The sequence below is a fragment of the Aptenodytes patagonicus genome, chromosome 3, assembly GCF_965638725.1.
Source record: "Aptenodytes patagonicus chromosome 3, bAptPat1.pri.cur, whole genome shotgun sequence".
NCBI classification, from domain to species: Eukaryota; Metazoa; Chordata; class Aves; order Sphenisciformes; family Spheniscidae; genus Aptenodytes; species Aptenodytes patagonicus.
Genome location: NC_134951.1, coordinates 29,533,120 through 29,556,503, shown reverse-complemented (window position 1 = coordinate 29,556,503; position 23,384 = coordinate 29,533,120). Strand labels below are relative to the sequence as shown.

The window sequence follows — 23,384 nt, the reverse complement described above, 5'->3', positions numbered from 1 at the left end:
TTCATAATGGTTATAGAAAAAATAACCATAATGTTGCTCATGAAACATACAGTCCATGCAGTTGGACTGTGTGGCCTACTGCCACCTGGAGATTTAATATCAATATGGTCAATACAGGTTGTCATGTTGGGATACCTGCAGAGGCAAAATGTTAATGTTACCAAAGGCAACTAGAGAATGGAGGAAGGGAGGATTTTAGAGGTGTGTTTTATTCTTCATGGAGAAGTTAATTTACTGGACTAGATCAGTGAACTCAATTGTATCTCAAACAAGTGATGAGTTGATTATACAATAGTTTTTATATCTATTTTCCTATCTATATATATCAGAATTATCTTTGTGTTGCCAAATCTAGAAGGGCATGCAGATTTCTCAAAAATGTTCCTATAAAATGTATCAGATACTCTAAACAGCTTGTTTCCCTCAATGGTATTAAATAGAACTTTTTCCTCTATATGTTCACTCTTTGGGCTGCTACACATCTTTACCCCATAGAAACCAAGGAGGTTGTTTGGACTTGGTGAAACTCTGCTGTTCATAGCAAAGCAATTGAGAAACTAAAATGAGCATGTGTTGCGGGGGGGCGGGTTGGTGTGTGGGGTGTGTGTGTGTGTCTGTTTTTGATTAGCATTATTCACACTTTCATCACAATATAGGCATTGCTTTTTCTTTTTTTTGCTTTAACAGGTTTTCAAGAAGTCTAGTTCCTTCTGTTTTTACACTTTTGTTATTACAATGTTTCTTAATAACCTGGTGCCTGATTGCTTTCTCTGTAGCTTCTCCAGAGGTTGCTGGATGACCGCAAGCCTACCGTTGAGGTAATCAAGCGTGAAGGGGAGAAAATTGCAGAGTCAGCAGAACCTGCTGATAGAGTGAAAATCTTGAAACAGTTGAGTTTCCTGGATAGTCGATGGGATGCATTGCTCAGTAAAGCTGAAACAAGGTATTTGAAATTCTTTCATAGATTTGAAAAATGTAGACATAGCATGTGATAGATGATTAGAAGCAGCATGTGGAACTCTATAGTGTGAAATCTTGTAAGTACTATCATTCTTGTTATTACATTACATTATTGTGTCTTGATGTTGATATAATAGGTCTTCTGAAGGAAAAGTGGAGAGAAGTGACTTGAACAGACCAAAAGCTTTTAAAAAAAGTTTAGCCTAAGATGCTACAATCTGCTAGGATTAACTGTATATATATCTTCTGAATATTTTATCTCTGTCAGTTAATTAGAATGCAAGTTTCTTGATGCAAGAACCTGTTTTGCATAGAATCAAGTGCAAATCTTACACTTAACAAATAATAATGATGGTCCCTTGGAACTTCAAAATCCTGACATGCTGTTACAAAGAGGGGGCACTCAACTCTTCTTCCCTTTTTCTGTTTGGTGTCATCCATATAATTAGTTTCTACACCTTAGAGATCCTCATACTGTCCATTGCTGATGTACTTATTGAAGGTGCTGAGCTCCCTTAGTTCTCAAGAAGAAAAAGGACCATCAAAGTATGTAACTATATTCTAGCAACACAGAAAACACTGTCTCTTAAAGACATTGCAGTCCAATTCAAGTTCCAATTAAAAAAAAAAACCACAAAACCAAAAAGCATACACACAGCATCTGTGTATACACACACTTAGATTTATGAGTTGTTGTCGACATATAAAATACCTGGGAAGTTATGAACTGTGAAGTGTCTTTAAAGAAATTTGTGTTGAAAGGGTTGCTGAACGTGTTTTCTGGGTGGGGATTTGAAAAAGGACAGCCTTGTTCGAAGTAGAGAGAAGAAGAGTGTGCATAAGAGGTGGCCTGAAAAAGGCCTATAATTGAGAACAAGAAAGGACTTGGAAAGTTGAAGAAAAAGAATTTAAGTGAACAGTGAAACTTTACAATGAAGAACAAATGGATGTGTTGGGATTGGGGCGCTTAGAGTAGCATTGAACTCATCTCTGTTGTCTCCTACTCCTTCTGGTAGCCTCTCTTTAGTTCCTTTACTCTGAACCTCTTTTGTTACCTCATACTAATAATATGATTATTTAATTAGTAGAGTCAACCACTAATAGACCATTATTTCCTTCTTTCTTTTTTGTTTTTTCATTGAAGGAATCTGACTCATTAGCTGGGGTAAATGTTAATGTCATGTTTAATTTAATATTATTCTCCCAGTCTGGTGATACTTAATTAAAAATCAAATTGCAACTTTTTCCAAGCCATCTATTAGCCGCAAGCTCATCTCCATTTTTCTTTGGCCGGTCTCTAGAAATGAAGAGGAGATTTGAGAATGATTTTGAAAACTATGTAGAGTACTTCACTGAGTGTTCTGTGGCTAAGTGTGTCAAGTCTACCTTGTTCATAAGCCTTGGGAAGCACGTATAAACATAGCTTTTATCTGGAATGAGATCCTCATTTGAAAGACAATATTGTGATGTTTTTCATGTAGGGCAAATCTCTCTTAAAAGTCTGCTTGAATGAAATTTGTTCAGCAGTGGTTGTAGAGAAGACTCTTCCTGTAATCAAGAGCCTTCTCTGAAATGTAATAATCTGAAGCAGAAATGTTTTAGATACTGCTTTTTTATTTTGGAGGTCAAGTCTCTGTGCTTTATTAGCATTGTCTTGCTAACTTCATTGAGAGCTTTTATCCAGAACAAGAGATGCAAAAGTAGAGGCAAATAGTTCTGTTCACATCATTGAACAAATGTTTAAAGATATTTTACAGTGCTAAGGAAGCATGACAATATGTTATGGTTCAGTAAAGCCTTTGCCTAACTTTAAAACATGTATAATAGTCCAGGGAATGTAACTTTATGCTTAAAGACATCTAGAAAGTTGAGAACTATCCTAATTGGGTATAAAATGATGTTTTGCTGAATTCAGTGCTAGATTATTTTTAGCAAAAAGTATATGAGTAAAGCGATATTCTTTTTATTTGCAAAACCGCAATATTAGCTAAAAGAGTTTCAAACAGCTTTGGGTGGTTTTTTTTTTTTTTTTTTTATTTTTATTTTACCTTGGTTTTCACTGAGTATCATGGATATATTTCTATTTCATTTGGTGACTGGTTCCTACAGTAAGACATAATTATTTCCTGACACAGCTGGTAAGTGAGCCTACCAGGGGAGGTGCCTCGCTCAACCTGCTGTTTACTAACAGAGAAGGACTGGTGGGAGATGTGGTGGTCAGAGGCCGTCTTGGGCTTAGCGACCATGAAATGATGGAATTCTCGATTCTTGGTGAAGTAAGGAGGGGGGTCAGCAAAACCGCAACCATGGACTTCCAGAGGGTGGACTTTGGCCTGTTCAGGACGCTGGTTGAGAGAGTCCCTTGGGAGACGGTCGTGAAGGGCAAAGGGGTCCAGGAAGGCTGGACAATCTTCAAGAAGGAAGTCTTAAAGGCACAGGAGCAGGCTGTCCCCATACGCCGTAAGAAGAACGGGCGGGGAAGATGACCGGCCTGGCTGAACGGGGAGCTCTTGCTGGGACTCGGGGAAAAAAAGGAGAGTTTACCGCTTGTGGAAGAAGGGGCAGGCAACTCAAGAAGAGTACAGGGATCTCGTTAGGTCGTGCAGAGAGGAAATGAGAGAGGCAAAAGTCCAGCTAGAACGCAATCTGGCCGCTGTCGTTAGAGACAACAAAAAATGTTTTTACAAATATATTAATGACAAAAAGAGAGCCAGGGAGAATCTCCATCCTTTATTGGATGTGGGGGGGAACATTGTCACTGAGGATGAGGAAAAGGCCGAGGTACTTAATGCCTTCTTTGCCTCAGTCTTTAACAGGCAGACCAGTTATCCTCAGGGTATTCAGCCCCCCGAGCTGGAAGACAGGGATGGTGAGCAGGATAAACCCCCCATAATCCAAGAGGAAGCAGTTAATGACCTGCTACGCCACCTGGACGCTCACAAGTCTATGGGCCCAGATGGGATCCACCCGAGAGTGCTGAGGGAGCTGGCGGAGGAGCTCGCCAAGGCACTCTCCATCATTTATCAGCAGTCCTGGTTAACGGGGGAGGTCCCGGACGACTGGAGGCTTGCCAATGTGACGCCCATCTACAAGAAGGGCCAGAAGGAGGATCCGGGGAACTACAGGCCTGTCAGCCTGACCTCGGTGCCAGGGAAGATTATGGAGCGGTTCATCTTGAGGGTGCTCACAAGGCCTGAGCGGGACAACCAGGGGATCAGGCCCAGCCAGCACGGGTTCATGAGAGGCAGGTCCTGCTTGACCAACCTGATCTCCTTCTATGACCAGGTGACCCGCCTAGTGGATGAGGGAAAGGCTGTGGCTGTGGTCTACCTGGACTTCAGTAAGGCCTTTGACACTGTCTCCCACAGCATTCTCCCAGAGAAGCTGGCAGCTCATGGCTTAGACAGGTGTACTCTGTGCTGGGTAAAAAACTGGCTGGACGGCTGGTCGCAGAGAGTTGTGGTGAATGGAGTTAAATCCAGCTGGTGGCCAGTCACAAGTGGTGTTCCCCAGGGCTCGGTTTTGGGGCCGGTCTTGTTCAATATCTTTATTGATGATCTGGACGAGGGGATCGAGTGCACCCTCAGTAAGTTTGCAGACGACACCAAGTTGGGCGGGAGTGTTGATCTGCTCGAGGGTAGGAAGGCTCTGCAGAGGGACCTGGACAGGCTGGATCGATGGGCCGAGGCCAACTGTATGAGGTTCCACAAGGCTAAGTGCCGGGTCCTGCACTTGGGTCACAACAACCCCATGCAGCGCTACAGGCTTGGGGAAGAGTGGCTGGAAAGCTGCCTGTCGGAAAAGGACCTGGGGGTGCTGGTCGACAGCCGGCTGAACATGAGCCGGCAGTGTGCCCAGGCGGCCAAGAAGGCCAACGGCATCCTGGCCTGTATCAGAACTAGTGTGGCCAGCAGGAGTAGGGAAGTGATCGTGCCCCTGTACTCGGCCCTGGTGAGGCCGCACCTTGAATACTGTGTTCAGTTTTGGGCCCCTCACTACAAGAAGGACATTGAGGTGTTGGAGCGTGTCCAGAGAAGGGCAACAAGGCTGGTGAAGGGTCTGGAGAACAAGTCTTCTGAGGAGCGGCTGAGGGAACTGGGGTTGTTTAGCCTGGAGAAAAGGAGGCTCAGGAGAGACCTCATCGCTCTCTACAACTACCTGAAAGGAGGTTGTAGCGAGGTGGGTGTTGGTCTCTTCTCCCAAGTAACTAGTGATAGGACGAGAGGAAATGGCCTCAAGTTGCGCCAGGGGAGGTTTAGATTGGACCTGAGGAAAATTTTATTTACTGAAAGAGTGGTTAAACATTGGAAGAGGCTGCCCAGGGAAGTGGTGGAGTCCCCATCCCTGGAGGTATTTAAAAGACGTGTAGATGAGGCGCTTAGGGACATGGTTTAGTGGGCATGGTGGCGTTGGGTTGACAGTTGGACTCGATGATGTTAGAGGTCTTTCCCAACCTTAATGATTCTATGATTCTATTTCTTTTTTTTGCAAAGGATTCAAGGGGTGGGGTTTTTTTTGTTGGTTTTTTTTTACTATTTTACACTTACTTCATCACAAAAAATAACCTTTCTCTTGGCGTGTTGATAGGAACCGTCAGTTGGAAGGCATCTCAGTGGTAGCGCAGCAGTTCCATGAAGCTCTGGAGCCGCTGGTAGAGTGGCTGACCACCACAGAGAAGAGGCTTGCAAATGCAGAACCCATTGGAACACAGGCCTCCAAACTGCAGCAGCAAATTTCTCAGCATAAAGTAAGATACAAACCACACACTTGCTTGTGTCATTCTTCTTAGACGCTTCTGTAAAGTACAACACAACTGGCAAAGCTGTTGCGGTGTTCCTGTGTTTTACCATACTGAATTTTTTTTCTGTAATTTGAGTTTTATATACTTAAGTTGGCAATATGTCCTTTTTCGTTCAGTTTTTATTGAGTTTCACTTATGTTTCTTTTATGTTTTTCTGATTTTCTTTTCCATTATTCTTCATTATTTAAAAAAATATAGGCCCTAGAAGATGATGTCCTAGCTCACAATAAGAGTTTACATCAGGCCATTAGTACTGGTCAGTCTCTAAAGACTATGAGCTCCAGGGAAGATAAAGATATGGTGCAGGAAAAGCTAGATTCTTCTCAGGCCCGATACATTGAGATTCAAGAGAAGAGCAACAGCAGGTCTGAACTTCTTCAGCAAGCTTACAGCAATGCTCAGATTTTTGGGGAGGACGAAGTTGAATTGATGAACTGGCTGAATGAAATCCATGATAAACTGAGCAAATTGTCAGTCCAAGATTGCAACACAGAATTGCTTGAGAAACAGCACTCTGAACTACTGGTATTTTGATTTCATTTATTATTTAATTCATTTTTTAGATTTGATTTATATTTCCATGCTTCATTTATTTTTCATTAATATATTTTTATTAAAATGGCAGTATGCTTATTCCAAATAAAAAGAATATAATTTGTTATGTCTGTGCTAACACAAATGGCCTTTTGTCTTAGGATCTTCAGGAAGAGATTTTTCTTAGAAAACAAAATGTTGATTTGGCTATACAAAATGGCTTGGAGCTTCTCAAGCAAACAACAGGTGAGAGCTTATATAAAACTATGATTCATCAGGCTTTTTTTTTGTACTTGTAAGTGCTTATGAGAAAGTTAAAGTGGAACTTGTAAATATTAGTCTATATTTGCTGGTTAAAGTGGTTGTAGTTATTTATTTTACAAAAGGTTTGAGGTCAAGGTAGGTTATGTTTTTGGGCCAATTTTACTATTAATGTAAGTGAGCAAAAGTCCTTTTTTGCCTGTAGAGAATTTGGCCCTTGAATTCTTTATTATTTTTAGTGGAAAATTATTTTAGTGAACCTGCATTCCATTCCTAATAGCAAGTTATGGACATTACTCATAATGGAGGGCTGTTTGGCAGTGGACGCAGTGAATTCCCTGCAGGCATCCACAGATGAACGAGGTATTAGACTACCTTTTACTGCAAGAGGAAAGCTTCGTCCATTGGAGCTAATACTGTGGGAAAAGTTGCATTCCAGTTGTACACAACGTATCTGTTCTGTAGATCAACATCTGTCCAGATTTTCCAGTACTTCTAAAGTTCTTGAACTCTTTTAAGACACACATATGGTTGGGGGCAGCGGGGTATCCTTTTCTGTTCCAAACTTAGACATTATGCATAGTCTATAATGAAATTGGAATATACACTAGTAAATTTCAGTAGGTTGTTTTTATTTTAGCCTTTTGAGTTGTTTTTCAAATTGACAGTAATGAGGGTATACAGTGATGTCAAATATTACTGTAATTGAAAATCTATTTAGTATTTTGTTGATTTTTTTTTCACATTTTCAGTAACCTTTTCTTTTTTCTTCCCCCTTTATAAGAAGTATTATGAATTTAAGGGTGGATTTTTTCTTTTTAAAGAACATTTGTGTTAAATATTGGATCTAAGTCCTTACTTTCTAATAGCTTAGTAGAGCAGAAAAAAGACAGAAGGATATCCTGAGCTGAGGTAAACTTCGTAGCTCCGTGGACTTTAGTGACAGCAAGATAATTTACAACAGTAGACGATTGACCTTGTCATTGTGTTTGGGTTATTTTATAAATTAAATACTGAGTTTTCTGTAATAGGTGGCATTTGGGATTTGGGTTTTTTTTTTGCTTTTAAATATTTGTGATCACAGGAAGTAACATCCCTCTGATATTTTAGGTGATGAAGTTGTAATAATTCAAGATAAACTGGAAGGCATTAAAGCGAGATACAAAGACATTACGAAATTGAGTTCTGATGTATCCAAGACCTTAGAGCAGGCTCTGCAGCTTGCAGGTCAGCTGCACTCAACTCACGAGGAACTCTGCAAATGGCTTGACAAAATGGAGGTGGAGTTACTCTCATATGAAACTCAAATACCAAAGGGTGAAGAATTAAGCCAAGTACAAGAAAGACAAAAAGTAGGTTTTAGAACATGTGAATTACTTATTGCTGTATGATTCAGCTAGGTTTTGTGTTAACTTATGTTTGGCATGAAGTTGTTTTGTGAATAACTAATTTTGGCATCAGATCATTTGACTAAATGTAACGGTAGTTAAGACTCAAACTCACTTTCCAGAGTCATCTGTTATAATCACTTATGAAATTGGGCTGAGGTTTATTTTTAGCACAAGAGAAGCACAACATTTCCTTTTTATTCAAGCAGCAATCTAATCCTGGGAAAACTCTTAAGTTGTCAGACAAAGTTGTTTTGGTTCTTTAGTTGTGACATGGATAAAATCCTGTAAAGTATCAAAAGAGTCAGCATTTAAAATACATATTACTAATCTTGTTTAACAATATTTATTTCAAAAGAAAAATTGTAGTATAAACTGGATGGTGCAGACAATGTTGAGGAGGGGAAGCCAAAAAAAAAATCTTTCCATTAGATTTCTTACATATATAAAAAGAAATGAAACAGTGGTGGGGGTTTCTGTACAGGTAAAAACTCATTCCTGAAGCATTATGTGATGATTTGATTGGAATTTAATCCAGTCATTGCTCATTTAAGAAATCACTTGAATTCATCATATTTTGCTTTATTGAGTGTCTGATTTCACTTGCTGGTGATTTAGTTCCTCGTGGAGTTGCAGATTGCAAAGAATATCTGTTAGTTTTATTTTCTTTGGTTGCTTCATTAAGTACTAACAACTCTTACAAAATTACAAAGAATGTCAGACTGTCATACTGACTGGAGAAATATGTTTAAGATACTTCCTGTAGAAAATTCTCTCTAAGAATCACCCACTTCTCTGTCAAACAGCTTACTTTTTTATTAAAAAGCTAATACAACTGAGCTGAAAATAAGTATGCTAAATTATCCCTTTGGTTTGCGTGGAAAACATTTCAGTTCTCGACTTACGGAGTAGTTGAAAGAATAAAAAAACATGTGCAAGCTGCGTGTGTTCAGCTTGTATGCTGGTATGTTTACTTTAAATGGCCTTTTTCAGGAGTTGAAAAAAGAAGCAAAGAACAACAAAGGCTTACTGGACACTCTGAATGAAGTTGGCAGTGCCTTCCTGGAGCTGGTGCCGTGGAGGGCCAGAGAGGGGCTTGACAAGATGATAACAGAGGACAACGAACGTTACAGATTAGTGAGTGACACGATCTCTCAGAAGGTGGATGAGATTGATGCTGCCATCCTGAGATCCCAGAAGGTACTGAAAACTGTTCTTTGGGCAGTAAGAGTTTCTGGCCATGTGTACCTGAACAAAAGATGTCCTTTAATAATGCTGCCAAAAGCTTGTTGTGCTTGAGCAGCAAAAGGCCTGTTTGAATGAAATGGGACTCCACTGTTAAGATGTGAATGCCAGAACTCAGCTAATCTGTACACTGTTGTAGTTGTCTGCCTTTTTGTTGATACAAACATCAGTCTTGTAGCTAAAATTGCTGTAACTATCCTGTGGCTCCTTAAGTGGGAGTTTGCTTAAGTAAGAACTAAATGGCCCATGTCTTTTGTAGATCATGTTGTGTTAAGTAAAATATGGTCCAGATCCCCAGCCAATTTTGCTGGATGCAGCACTGAAATCACTAGGGTTGCCACACCTTTTAGCATCAGCTGATTGTCTAGCTCCTCTGTACTTTCCACAATTAAAAGCTGGATCATCTTGTTCAAGCTGTAGTGGAGGATTTAAATAGCAATTGCTTTTATTCATATCCACAATGCTTTTCTTCTTGGGGCTCAAAAATTGAGTTATTTAGTATGTGGAGGTTTCTGTACAGGCACACAGGTATATATATGGGTATACTTTGAGAACTGGCACTCTAATTTCATCTCTCAATAGTCCCATATTTAAGCTTGCTTATAAATGCATTGTGGAAACACAATTTTCCAGTGTCTGCCTACAGTTCAGGCATAAAAATATTGGTGGAGATTTCTGTTTCTGCTAATAGTTCCCATAAACAGTTGTAACAGGACAAGGAGAAAGCATGTGTGGTATTTCCAAAGTTTGTTAAAAGCCGACTAAAAGAGGCTGGTGGTAACTCAGATCTCCTTGTAACTGAGGTTAAAAATAACTTCTTGTTTCTTTTTAAGGGGTTTGCTATGAATATTATCTTGTCTTGTTAACCAAATCCTCAAAAATGAAGGGTGATTTTTTTAGTGAGTGGTAAGGTGAGATAGGAGAGTATATGTTGGCTCTCCTTCAACTTTTCTGAATTCCGTGAGTGTGTTGCATCCCCTAGCATAAGTTCAGTAGATTCAGGTCCAGGCATGAAAGGTTCAGAGCTGCTGCTCCACTAGCTAATGTTGCAAGGGCACATTGCACCCTGGTCCTGCATACCCCTAACCTCCACTTCAGCCCAACTCACATCACCACGATATACTCCTATATGCTATATCCTATGATAAATATCAAGTGGCTTAACACACTTCCAGTGAAGGATAAGCTACTTTCCATTTAGCTCAGAGAAAGACTATGCAAAATAAAAAATATTTTTCAAGAAGCTAGTGCTCTGTAAGCTTACCCTGTGGCAACTTGTTCAAGTGCCTGTACTATTAAAAAGTTTTGGGTGGAGGACAAAGCCACTAAGATCATGGGGGTTCAATGGGACTAGTGTGGGATTCGTGCTAGACGTTACTGGCCCAAGGTGAGAAATGTAGTAAGCTATATGAACGGGTAAGCATGTGTTTCATGTTGTGAACGGAAGCTGGAAGGCTTCATAGACTAATGCAATGTCCTGTTTTTTAACTACATGGGCAAAATGCTCCCAGATGGATAGAATTATCCTGGAGATAAATATAGCTACGTGTTTTAATCTTAATTTCTCAGTACTGAAGGCATTGGTTGGTGTCTTACCCTAGCGAAGGACTGCTACGTAGAAACAGGTGGTCATATTCTACTTCTGGCTTACTTGTTGTTCTTCACTCTAAAGCAGCCATAGAGAGTGCTTTAGAAAGCATTCACGGAACAAATCACAGTGTTGTCATATTCAGAAGTCAATCATTCTTGGTTAGAAGAAAAAGTACCACAATGAACTATGCTTGGTTAAACTGGGTGGGGAAGAAATACATGATTTTATAGTGACTCAAGTGAAGTTCAGGGCTCATAAATAACTGTCATGCATATTGGGAAGAAAACACTTCAAATTTTGGATGCAGAGAGTACCAATTTCATGCTTTTTATTCCTTAATGTTATATTTGAACATCACAAATTGGAAATCCTATACCCTCAGCAAACGGAGTTGAGTCCTGTCCGTCCTCGATGCTATGTAACCCAGAAATTTCACTGCCATGCTTTGATTTTGTTATTTCCATTAAATATTTGCTCAATATTACTTACCATACCCATGGATATTTGGTATCAGGAAGTCACATTGCAGTTAATTTGTACATCTAACACATTTGAAATCACCTTCTTCATCTCCTTCATTTAGATCACAAATAGATGGGCTTCTGAAGAGCTTGGTTGTGAATTGCAGTTTCTAAAGCCAGGATTTAACTACCACTGGTGCATGTGCTTCGTGCTAATGTTTACAGTACTGATTGCTTCAGAACATACCTTTCTATTAGCAAGTCACAATATTTAGGACAAAACTTACTTTCTGTTACTTTAAATGAAAAATGACATGTAGTGAAAAAGAACGTTTGTGCTCTCTTTCATGTAACAAATGGATTATAAAGGCTGAAAAAGATTGACTCATAAAGAATGAAATCTCAGAACTGCTTCTTTTGTTTTTGTGTGACTCATGATTAACCACTAAGACAAGACTGATTTAGTGGCTAAAGTGATCTCCAGCTATGTTACAGGAGCAGGGCTGTCATGGTCTACAGCCACAAAGGCACAGACCAGAAGATTTAAAAGACAAGAGGGACTGAGAGTGGTCAGAAAGAGACTTCTGAGGAAAGCGTGGGTATCAACAACACAAGTAGCAGGTTCTGACCTAAAACGTCCTGACAGACTTTCACAGTAACTCAGTGCCATATTAATGTTCAGCTAATTGCAGTGGGGGTCAGAGTTTAAAATAAATAAATAAATAAATTAGTTCTTAGTAGTTTCTACGATGACTGTTTTGTGCATCTGATCATCCCATGTAATATTTCTCTATGGCTTAAGCTCAAAGCTGCCCCCGTTGAGTACTGCAACGTGTGTGTGCTAAGATACATGCCTATAAACTTGAGCTGAAGAGAGAATGTATGATTTTTTTAAAATTTGGTTTTACTATTCAGAAGAAATAGATCCCCACGTACTTCTTTTCAGGATCTCATGCTCTCCTTTGAAAATTAGTAAGAAACAGATCCTTTAAATCCTCTCATTACTTTAGTGCTTTGAGGTAATTTCTGAAACATTTACTTGTTGACTAATGGTAGTCAAAAGTTAATCTTTTAGGAGAAGGACTGGCTGCACCCAAATGCCCCCAAAAATTTTTGCATTTAATCCAAGGTCTAGTTTTGGATGAAATTCTGTCTTCTCTGAATTCAGTGAAGTTTTTCCACTGACTTAGTTGAATTGTGATTGTTTTGCCTTTATCATTTAATACCAAAGCAGCTCTTAAGATTTAAAAGGATAACATCAAACAACTGTTTCTTAGGACGGTTGCAACATTAGCAGTAATAATAAACATAGAGATGGAAAAGACGTGAAAGTAGAATAAAATGAAAATAAACACTCTAGTTAAAATTCTGAAATTATAACCCTTTTTATTTTCTTATATCTGTTAGAGAGCTGTAGGCTTTGGAAAAAATGTATCTGCTTCTGTTGCTTTGTCACGCTTATGAATTAAGCTGCTTGTATTACAATCCCTCAGAACCATTTTGGGCTTTGTATTTCATTTATATAAAAACCTCATATGGAAAGTGAGCCGCTATCTTTCTAACAATTCAAAAGTATGCTTTTTAATCTTCTTTAAAATTTTTGAAACAGTCATTCTAACTTCATGTCTATAGAACTGCTGAACTAATTCATGTCTCCTTCATTTAGTTTGATCAAGCAGCCGATGCTGAATTTGCCTGGATTGCAGAAACAGAAAAGAAACTGATGTCTCTGGGTGATATTAGGCTTGAGCAAGACCAGACCATGGCTCAGCTACAAGTTCAAAAGGTAAAAGAAATGCATTTCCAACTGTCATGTTAATTATTGGCCGGCACACTCTCCATCTAGAGAATGTACTGGCATGATTTAATTTTCAGTCCATCATAATGCACTTCAAAAATAGTTTTTGCTCCATGTACTCTCTTTTTTTTTCCTGACCAATTTTTATTGTGTTTCAAGGCTTTTACCATGGAGATTTTGAGGCACAAAGATACTATAGATGAACTTGTTAAATCTGGGGATAAGATTATGAACACGTGCACCGAGGAAGAGAAACAGACCATGAAGGTAAAGTTCCTTAAATTGCAGCTACAGCGGTAGATATGCAGACAATATATAAGTAGAAGGATTCCTATAGTGTCTTTTTTGAAATACTAATGAAAAAGCATTAATTACAGCCATTTCCAGTCTGAGGATTGTAATGCTAGAAGAAATGGTGTTGTGTATCACTCTCCTTCCTTCAGGATGTTCAAAGAGCAAACGCTGTGTGCTTGCTTCATTGCCTGACGCTAATTTGGAGCCCCATTTATCATCTTCATCCATGGTAAATAGTATTTTAGCCCATGGACAAATGAGTGAGTAGGTATTAGTCATCTAGGATGGTGTGTGTGGAATCTGGCTGTTTATCTTCTCCAGTTCTCTTGGGTCAGTGACGCTCTGGGCGTGTGTATTTCTGTGCCAGCTTCAGTGGCTGTGCACCTCAGCGTAAACCTTTACTTTCATTTCTGCTGATTTCAGTGTAGACCTTACTTGCTAAGATTATTCCATCCTTTTGACTAACACAGCCCCTGAAAGGCGTTCTTATGCCTTTGTTTATTACACACACACACAGAGCCTGATGTTGGGGCTGTATATATATGCAGACAGATTTTTCATGTTGGCATTTAAGAATGGGTTAGTTGTGGGGCTGGGTGTTTTTGCTAAATTACAGCGAGGCTGGATATGTTGTGTAAATTTAGTCCTTCCAGTGACCACCCTCCTTGAACAACAATACTTCACTAATCGTGCTCTGCTGCAGAATCTCTGAATAAATTTGATTTGCTCTTAAGTGAATTTAAAATAGATGAGATGTTCTATCTATGAAACTGTAGTCATAAGGGAGAGCAGTTTTATGTGAGTCTCTATTAAATATTTGTATTTGTCAAAAATCCTGTATATCTGTGTGTTAGGCTATGTTTTGTCCTTTGGATAGCATCTCTATACTTAATTTACATGCAAGACATAACAAATGAAAGGATAGCTTGTTCTGCCAAAAAAGATTCTTTGCTTCACATTCAATGGCTTGCTTATATGTCTAGTTTTTCCAAGGCTAGCGTTTATGTGCATTGTCACATACAATATTTCATAATAATGATAACATGGGCAGTCTTCCACAGGAAAAATGTATAGCTAGTTGATACTTTCTTTTATTATCACATGCCCTAATACAGTAGATTTGTAATGTTTAAACCTTGTAGTTCTATCATATTAGTAACATGGCAACACATCTGCATTAATTAATGTATGCTAACCTGGAAAATAATGTTTTGTGGTTTCTGTTGCAAGTTTGTAAGCTACAAACACAACAGTATACCCTATTTTCTTGACAGATTTAAAAGAAACAAAACAGATTTTTGTGTATTTTTCGTGATGCTTTGATTCAGAAATGCTGTGGAAAACTTAGTTTCTGCCAAGTGTCACTGAAGATAAGTGTCTTCAGTAAGGAAGCGGGGTTAAGATCTGCAGTCAAAGCATTTGCAGCTTCACTGGAAGCCCTGTGAATAAAGTGTTATTTGTAAATATCAGTATCATTAAATACATTCTAATTACTTTGAAAGTACTCTGCCAAATTCCGATCTCCTGCAATATTGATTGTCTACCTTAAACACTGACATTGTAGAAACATTATCAAAACTAAAATTTGGTTCACTGTGGTTTGGTGCTATAATTATTAAAGATTGTTTAGAAATGAAGGTAATAGACATGTGGAAAAACATACATTGCTATTTTTTGTTAAAATTATTTTACAGAAAAAAATGGAAAGCCTCTTACAGAAATACGATGCAGTCTGTCAAATGAACTCTGAGAGAAACCTCCAGCTGGAACGGGCTCAGTCCCTGGTTAACCAGTTCTGGGAGACTTATGAAGAGCTTTGGCCATGGTTAACTGAAACAGAAATGATCATCTCCCAGCTTCCTGCACCAGCCCTTGAATATGAAACTTTAAAGCAACAACAAGAAGAGCATAGGGTAAGCATTTTGCCAGTTTTGAAAAACAAAGTGTCAAAAGCCAAGTAGTATTCTGCTTAGAACTGTGGAGTACTCTGCTAAATGCTGAAAACCCAGACAGTTATAATTCTGTTGCAAAAATAATTATTTAAAATAATAAAATACAAAATAAATACATTTTCAATCATGCCTCTACTGTTTCCCAAACTGTGTGTGCAAACAAGATTCTCTGGGGAAGGCAGCAAACAATGTATAAGCATAAAAGAGAGCTAAAGGGGAGAAAATTGGCATTGTAGTGAGAGAACCGAGTGCACAAAAGTTAATAGTTAAGAAGTATATTTAAAAGTACACAGTAATGTCAGTATTAGAACAAACCAAACCCATAAACAGAAAGAAGAGGCATGGGATGTTGTAGCAAGAAACAGAAGGTAAAACATGACCATCTGAAGAACTGGAGTACCTGCTGTCAGCATGCTGAAAGTGAAATGCTGCCTTTGTGTACAGTTTGTGTACAAATATGCACATATGTTGATCTTATGTACATGTAAAAAATTTGACTTTTGTTTTGTTGGTATCATTGGAACTAAACTTAGCTGAGCCAGGAAGATGGACGATTAGAGGGCCAAAAACTAATTGCTTGGGTTCCAGCCAATCCCATAATCATTTCTCATGTCAAGTATGTTTGTTATGTAATAAATAAAAGAAATAATTGTTTACCATAACATCACAAAATAGAGGCAACAGTGTTGTAGGCTGGCCACCATATGGGCTTTCTTACATGGAAGAATAATCAGCTGGAATAAAAATTAGTACATTTCATATGCAGCTACTAGTATCACGTGGAATCAGATGAATCCCACCGAAGTTAAAAACCTGCATGTTTTGGCACATGCAAAGCCCGTATGGCTACTGGAGATACATGTCTCTCCCTACTGAGCTTAGAGTAACTAGTTTTTTTTATTTCAGCTGCCTCAATTAAGTGACTCAAGTTAGATAGGATGAACCCTGGCTTCAAAGTCTTGTTTACTCTGAGACCAGTTAATGAAGATGTGCCACTCTTATGTACTGGTAAACACTGGGTTCACTCATTTGTCTTCCTATTATGTCCACAATGAACAAACATGCTCTATTAAGACTAGCTATATAATATGAGCTTTACAAGCTATCTTTATTAGTCACCGTGAACCAAATCATGCTTGCTTTACTTACAGGATTGTTCCCCATCTACTTTGATCATTCTGCTTGCATGAGAGGCCCTTCAGATGAGCTTCTATTTTTGCATTTTTCCTGGGCTATGCCATTAGCTGAGATTTGTTTGTTAAGTAGAAGATTAATGTCAGGCAGTTTTAACACGTAATCTGATCTGAAATACTTGTTTGCTGGAATTGTTTACCCTACAGTAGATCATGGAGAAGACCAAATCATTTATTGTTCTATTAAAAAAAAAAAAAGGGAAGAAGGTTCTGAATGTGAATAGAAAACAGTTTTCTATATTCACTTACATTTCTGTTCTGATGTATTTACGGATGACTATCTTTGTTCCAAGTCATGGAATTCATAGAGTTGATTCTGTGTGAATAATGTGCAGTCAGTTTAATTTGAACTGAGCTGTGGGCAGAGTACTAGCATAAGGTTTGGTCCTGGAAATGTGCATGCTTGTGGCCTTGTGTCAAATCATCTATTTGTGCACAAAAATAAAACATACAAAATTATTGTCTAAAAACTTTCAAACTGTTCTTAGTTTCACCTTTTCCTCTTCTCTGCTAATCAACATTATTGTTGCAAGGTATACAAATAGAGTTACATTCTCAGTAAATAGCTAGAGTCAGGGGTTTTTGTATTTTCATTGCTGTTTTGTCATCAGGGGACTGTGGAGAGTCATGGTCACTGTCTTTTCAATCTTCTCAACCTCTCCTCTTCTGGGGAGGAGCAAGTAAGCAAGCCAGTATCAGGATTTCTTTTTAAGGGAAGGGCCTTAGTTGAAGAGAAGAGGATTTATTTACACTGAGACTGATGTAGGCCCTTTTCTGTGTCTTGATTAATTTAAACAAACTCTGAGCTTGGAGGAACAGAGTATGTGCCTCTCATGTTCCTGCACAGGGGCTACAGGGTAGAAACATGTGGAGTTCACAGCATTGGGAGGGACAGTGCCTCACAAGACAGTGGGATTTTTCTGAAAAGGGAGGAATGAGCTGAGAATATAAATAAAACTGGAGGGAAGGATCAGGCGACTCCCACAAAAATCCCTTCCTTTTTGTCAGATATGGGTGCAAGTAAACAAAACCAAAATCCTTAGGCAAGTTGGAGGACACCATGTGACCTTTCACTTCCACAAGCCTCTGCACAGTGTTCTGCACAGTTTTGACTTACTTTGGGGGTGAATGATGAGAGGGAGTAGACAGCTGAGATCAAATTTAATTTGCTTATTAATTACTTGTTAAATTTTGTGTCAGTTAAGTAATAGTGCTGTTGTGAAGACAGAGGGGTCTTGTGGCCAGAGGGGAGACTGCTAAACTAGGTTGATGGGTCTCTACTGATTAGTCTTCCTTGTCTTTTTGTCCGTTTCACTGATTTCTTTGACCCTTCCTTGTGCTAGTTTTCTCTTCTTAAATCAAGGATAATTTGAATTAATATTCTTGCAATGCCAGTACCTCTTTCTGTGATGTCCTTCAATGGAAGGCTTTGCAGCAAGTGACAAATACCAACATGAAAAGTGTATATGTGGTGGTGTTATGCACGTCTGGAATATTATTGCTATTTCTGTCATTATAGGTACTAAATATGATGGGGAGTGTCTGTTGCCAGCATCATATGCATAGTTAGCATCTTATATTTTACCTGTAGTCATATACTCTACAAGAGCATTGCACAGACCTTTCCGGTGCATCTCTAGTTGTGATGTTTCACGCCTGGATAGCTCTGTGTGGGAATAGGAGCCATCACTGGCAGAGCAGTCACTAACTTTATTTGATATTATTTGTGCTTTACATTAGGACGAAGGGTATTTGTTTGGAATTTCATGCCAGCTGGATGTGTTAGAAGTGTGGACAGCTGTAATGTGGTGGTGCAAGCATAAGAAACTGATAAGTTGTTTCGTTTGTTATAGCAACTGCGTGAGCTGATCGCTGAGCACAAGCCTCATATAGATAAGATGAACAAAACCGGGCCTCAGTTGCTGGAGCTGAGCCCAGGAGAAGGGTTTTCTATCCAAGAGAAATATGTGGCAGCTGACACCCTTTACGGTAAAATTAAGGAAGATGTCAAAAAGCGAGCACTGGCACTGGATGAAGCCATTTCTCAGTGTACTCAGGTATCAATTTAAGTTTAAAGTATAATTGGATTCATTCAAATGGAAAGATACGCAGACGTTGTCATCTTACATGTATATATCAAGACTAAACTGCTGTTCTAGCTATATTTTTCAACCTAATGGCCTGTGAATGTTCATATCACTGCTTATAGCATTGATTTTTCTGTTTCTCGAGGGGGTTATAATTTTATATATTGGTCAGTATTATGACTGCTGGAGTTGAAAAATGTTACTGCTTCTTAATTTTGAAGTAAAAAAAAGAACATCTGGTCTAAAAATATGGGATTTTATTTTCACTTTATTCCCTTTTCTTTTGCTGGTCTGTTACTAGTTGATGCTTTGTTTGTATATGGGTGTCACTGTTGATCAGTTAACTTGAATATAGTTATATGTCAAACTTGGCAGCTTTAGTTACAGTCTGTTACCAGTAGAACTAGAGGGTAGTTTGGCAGTGGTAATAGCATTGGGTCTTTGTTGCAGACCCACAAGAACTTAACGTAACATATGCTTGAACTGTTACGTAAAAGTATTGCGAGCAAAGTTAGACCTCACAAAATGTCATCATAAGCATAAAATTCAGATCAAGTCCATAAAAGCTGCATATCTTAGGTTCATCAGCCTATGCAATGAACCTCGATAGATTATTGTTAGGTATCACATTCTAGAGACTTTTAAATATTAGGTTAATTGTCATTAAACCCAAATTGAAATTCTTTTACTCAATTCCAAATTCAGAAAAGAACTCAGGAAAACTGTGTACGTGAACCCGTACAAAAATCTGAATAAAAATACTTTGTTCTATACTGCTGGTTTTATAGGAAATTCCCCTTTTTCTCTGTTTGCTGGAAATTAAGTGCTATATTCTGCTCAGGTCTAAAATACTAAATAAAGTAATACACCTTCAAGTTCTCATCAAGTCTATATTCTACGTATTTTTTGTCATAGGCCATTGTACCTAATGTCATATTCCTAGCCCCTGCAGACTGAGTTTAAGAAGCTAAGGAAAAAAGTGACGTCAGATATCACCCTGCTTTTGAACTGGTTATAGACATGATATTATACTTTAACTCATTCTAAACACCTTCCTTATTCACACCTCTGAAAGATGCCTGATTATTTAGAGTCAATGTTTTTCTTTATCATAAATGCTCAGTCCTCCCCCTGTTTGGAGCTGCACATTTGAAAATCAAGATATTTACTTAGCATTCAAGTCCCTGCTTTGTATGTGATAGACATTAACATGTTGTACTGGCTAAGTACAGAAAGCGAGAATAAAAATGCATTCGTTGGTAACAACTAGAATATAATCAGATGTTGAGAAAATAATTATCTATGCAGTACTTTAAGGTTCATTTTATATATGTAAATGTATATGCAGATGGCAAAGCAAAACATTTTAACACCCAGAATGTAATTTTATATAATCTCCTTTTTTTTATTAAGGTACATAAATATATATTATCAGGGCTCTGTACTATGATGGCTGTGTCAATGTTTGTCTAGACAGTCCTGGAAGAATAATTATTTAACTCTTAAGGTTTTAAATTATATTAAATTGCATTATGTATCAAAGGCACGACATAACCTATGGAGCCAGAATGAGAGGTTATAATGACTTGCATTTTCTTCCTTTTAAGTTCTAAAACACCTTGTCTCATTATACAAGTACAAGGAAGCCCACTGAATGCACTGACAATTTTAAAATGTAATATATGTGTCCTAAAATTAGACATGAATATTGCCAATTTAATTTCAGGTTTTATCACTTTCGTAAGGTTTTGTTGCCACAATCAGTTTTTCAGAAGTCTTGAACGTGGGAAGGCTACTTATCTTTCATAACACATTTTGCTGGCTTGTATGATATTCACACTTCTAACAAAAACACTGAGTCCATAACATTAGTCACAGAGTGTGATTTGAAGTGGGTTGTGTGGTGGGAAAAAGTAATTACATTTGTATTGCCTATATTCCTTTGAATAGAAAGGATGTAGCTATTTGTTCGCATAAGGTAATCTTGTTTTGCTGTGCTCTTTCTAGCACCATTCCCAAGTGTAGTCAAGAGTGCTTTTTGTAGATCCTGGAGGATCATTAAATGCACCCACAATTTATTGATTTCTGTAATTTGAAAGGGGCATGGTGATGAGATATTTTTAGGAATCTCTATGGATCCAAAAGCATACGGTAAAGGCTAACTTTGGCCTTGCACCAAAGGATGGACCATGTTAACATAGCTGTAATTGAGCTTCTGGGCACTTACCTGGGCTCAGTCAAATGTGGGTGAACATAATACACACTGTTGTGTGCTTTTAGTTGCAGAAAGTAACGTACTTTTACTGCACTAACAAGCATCACCTGGGCACTAACAAATGTCTTTTTGAATGACCTTACATATCAAATCTTAATGAGTGGTTATATGCCAGTATGGTGGTCCTGATATGAAAATGTATGTATTTAATATTAAGGTAAATATCTTTCTAAAATGTTGAAGTCAGAAAGCCATGGCTCTCCAAAATAAGGTACAAACTACTGTATGAATTATGCAGGACTAAATGCAAGTAGATTCTGCCATATATATAGTATCTTCAGGTGGAGTGTCTCAGGACTGAACCCAGACTTCATAGTAAAATTCTTAAATCTGAGAGGAAGTACCATTTTGCAAGGTAATTTTTGTAATTTAGATACTAAAAGAGGGGAAGAACCACGAAAGGGGGTATTGCAAGTTGCACATACATATGTTTGATAGCGATGTAAAATATGTTAATTTTAAAGAACCTTGCCCAAGAGAATTTCAGATGCCATTTTTCCATTGTTTTTTCCTAATTTCTCTGCCAATTCTTTCTGTCCTTTACCACCCTCCCAGTTTCATGACAAGATAGATCCAACTCTTGAGAGTCTGAAGCGCATAGTTGAACGTCTGAGGCAGCCACCTTCGATCTCAGCAGAGGTTGAGAAGATTAAAGAGCAAATCAGTGAAAATAAGAATGTGTCAGTGGATCTGGAAAAACTTCAGCCTGTGTATGAGACACTTAAACAGAGAGGAGAGGAAATGATTGCTCGCTCAGAAGGAGCTGATAAGGATATATCTGCTAAAGGTAGTAGATTGAGGAAAGTTTTATGTAGTGGAAATGCAGCAAGCTGCAGCATATAAAAATCTTCATTTCTGATGACCGCTAATCTGGGGATGGTGTTCTCCTGGAGAAGCTGCTAAAGATTTATAAAAGCAAAGCATTCGTTTAAAATAATTCATCATGGATATGACCTTTGTTTTATTTTTAAAGGCTGTGTTGGTTGTTTCCACTTAACATTATAAGGAGTCCTGTAAAGAAACAATTTTAGAGTCTAAATTTTAAAATGTACACATATGTTTCTGCTGTAGAACTGTAGAGAGATTTATGGCCAAGAATTGTTTGCCAAGGTAGTAATCTAGTTCCTTTGTTGTTTAGCTGTTCAAGATAAACTAGACCAAATGGTCCTCATTTGGGAAGACATCCAGACCTTGACCGAGGAAAGGGAGGCCAAATTGTTGGATGTAATGGAACTAGCCGAAAAGTTTTGGTGTGATCATATGGCTCTTGTAGCTACTATTAAAGATACTCAGGACTTCATTCGAGAACTGGAGGGACCTGGAGTTGACCCATCTGTAGTCAAGCAACAGCAAGAAGCTGCTGAGGTCAGTAGGAAGTATTTTGTTGACTTGAAGTATTTTATTTACAGTATGCAGAGAAAAGACAGAACTACTATGAAATAACCACAGGAGAATTTTTTTTTTTTTTTTTTTAAGAGACCAAGAGGGATAATTGTATAGAAATTTACTATAATGATATATCAAGAGTCTATGGTAAATAACATATATCAGTGCTTAATTGCAATGAGCATGCAACGTGTGCCTGTCATTATATTTACATATCTGTTTCTAAACATGTATATAATAAGCATGTCACTGAGACTTTTTAAAAGTTATACATACTTTATACATACTTTAGATTTCCTGAGTAATATGTAGCAACTAAATGAAAGGTGTACAGATGTATTATGCTCTAAGCCTGTAATTATTTATGCTGATAGTTAAAGATTTGAAGGTTGAATGATAACCTCTGAAAAAGAAAATACTGTGATTAAAGAAGTCTAATTTAAAACTTCCTGTTTATTTTTTGCATCTTATGCAAAATGACATCATAAACCATTGGTATAATTTAGATTGATGTCAGTTTTCTGACAGATTTCACTCTGACACTGCAAAGGGATGCTTATATTTTAAGCATCCAGTTCCAAGTCCAAGTGACTTTAAAGAAAACAAAGGTCGAATCCTGCCATGTTCTATCTTGAAAGGAAGCTCTACGTAGATTATTAAATTTAGTATTAGCAGCGTTGGATTTTTTTCTCTTTGTAGGCTGCTAAAGAAGAAATTGATGGACTGCAAGAAGAACTAGAAACAGTTGTGAGCCTTGGCTCTGAACTTAGAGCTGCTTGTGGAGAGCCTGACAAACCTATTGTCAACAAGAGTATAGATGAGGTATGGGAAACACAGATGCTTAAATCTGTTATGTTAGATGCTTATTCAACTGAAATTGGTATATCACCCCTGCCCCCAAAAAATTTGGAAATAAAAATTTTGTGGCAAAAGTAAGATAATCCCTAAAGCCTTTGTGTTAAAGTAGGGTTTGCTTTTCAGGTAAACAAATCTTGACTCAGATTAGATTAGAATGTACAGACAATTTTATTTTATTGATTTACGGGTTAAAATTTTTGTAAAAGAAAGGTTTTTTTGTAAAAATGCTCACTGATTAATACAATAGATGGCTACTTTTTGCAAAAGTAATGCTAGAATAAATTTCAGATATATCTGGTT

General features: G+C 38.0%; 1 protein-coding gene across 7 annotated transcripts in view; it reads left to right on the top strand.

Annotated features, from left to right (window-relative positions):
* Positions 1–23,384, top strand: part of DST (dystonin) — a 315,857-nt gene that overhangs the window by 246,362 nt on the left and 46,111 nt on the right. For 6 of the 7 annotated variants that reach the window (XM_076332973.1, XM_076332971.1, XM_076332965.1 and 3 more), the window contains 13 exons: positions 777–943; positions 5,548–5,707; positions 5,960–6,286; positions 6,457–6,541; positions 7,667–7,908; positions 8,938–9,144; positions 12,908–13,027; positions 13,199–13,306; positions 15,028–15,246; positions 18,332–18,535; positions 21,396–21,627; positions 21,979–22,205; positions 22,926–23,048. In XM_076332973.1, coding sequence (XP_076189088.1) covers positions 777–943; positions 5,548–5,707; positions 5,960–6,286; positions 6,457–6,541; positions 7,667–7,908; positions 8,938–9,144; positions 12,908–13,027; positions 13,199–13,306; positions 15,028–15,246; positions 18,332–18,535; positions 21,396–21,627; positions 21,979–22,205; positions 22,926–23,048 — 2,421 coding nt within the window. The remainder of the gene's footprint in view (positions 1–776; positions 944–5,547; positions 5,708–5,959; positions 6,287–6,456; positions 6,542–7,666; positions 7,909–8,937; positions 9,145–12,907; positions 13,028–13,198; positions 13,307–15,027; positions 15,247–18,331; positions 18,536–21,395; positions 21,628–21,978; positions 22,206–22,925; positions 23,049–23,384) is intronic. The other variant, XM_076332968.1, reaches the window with a different exon arrangement.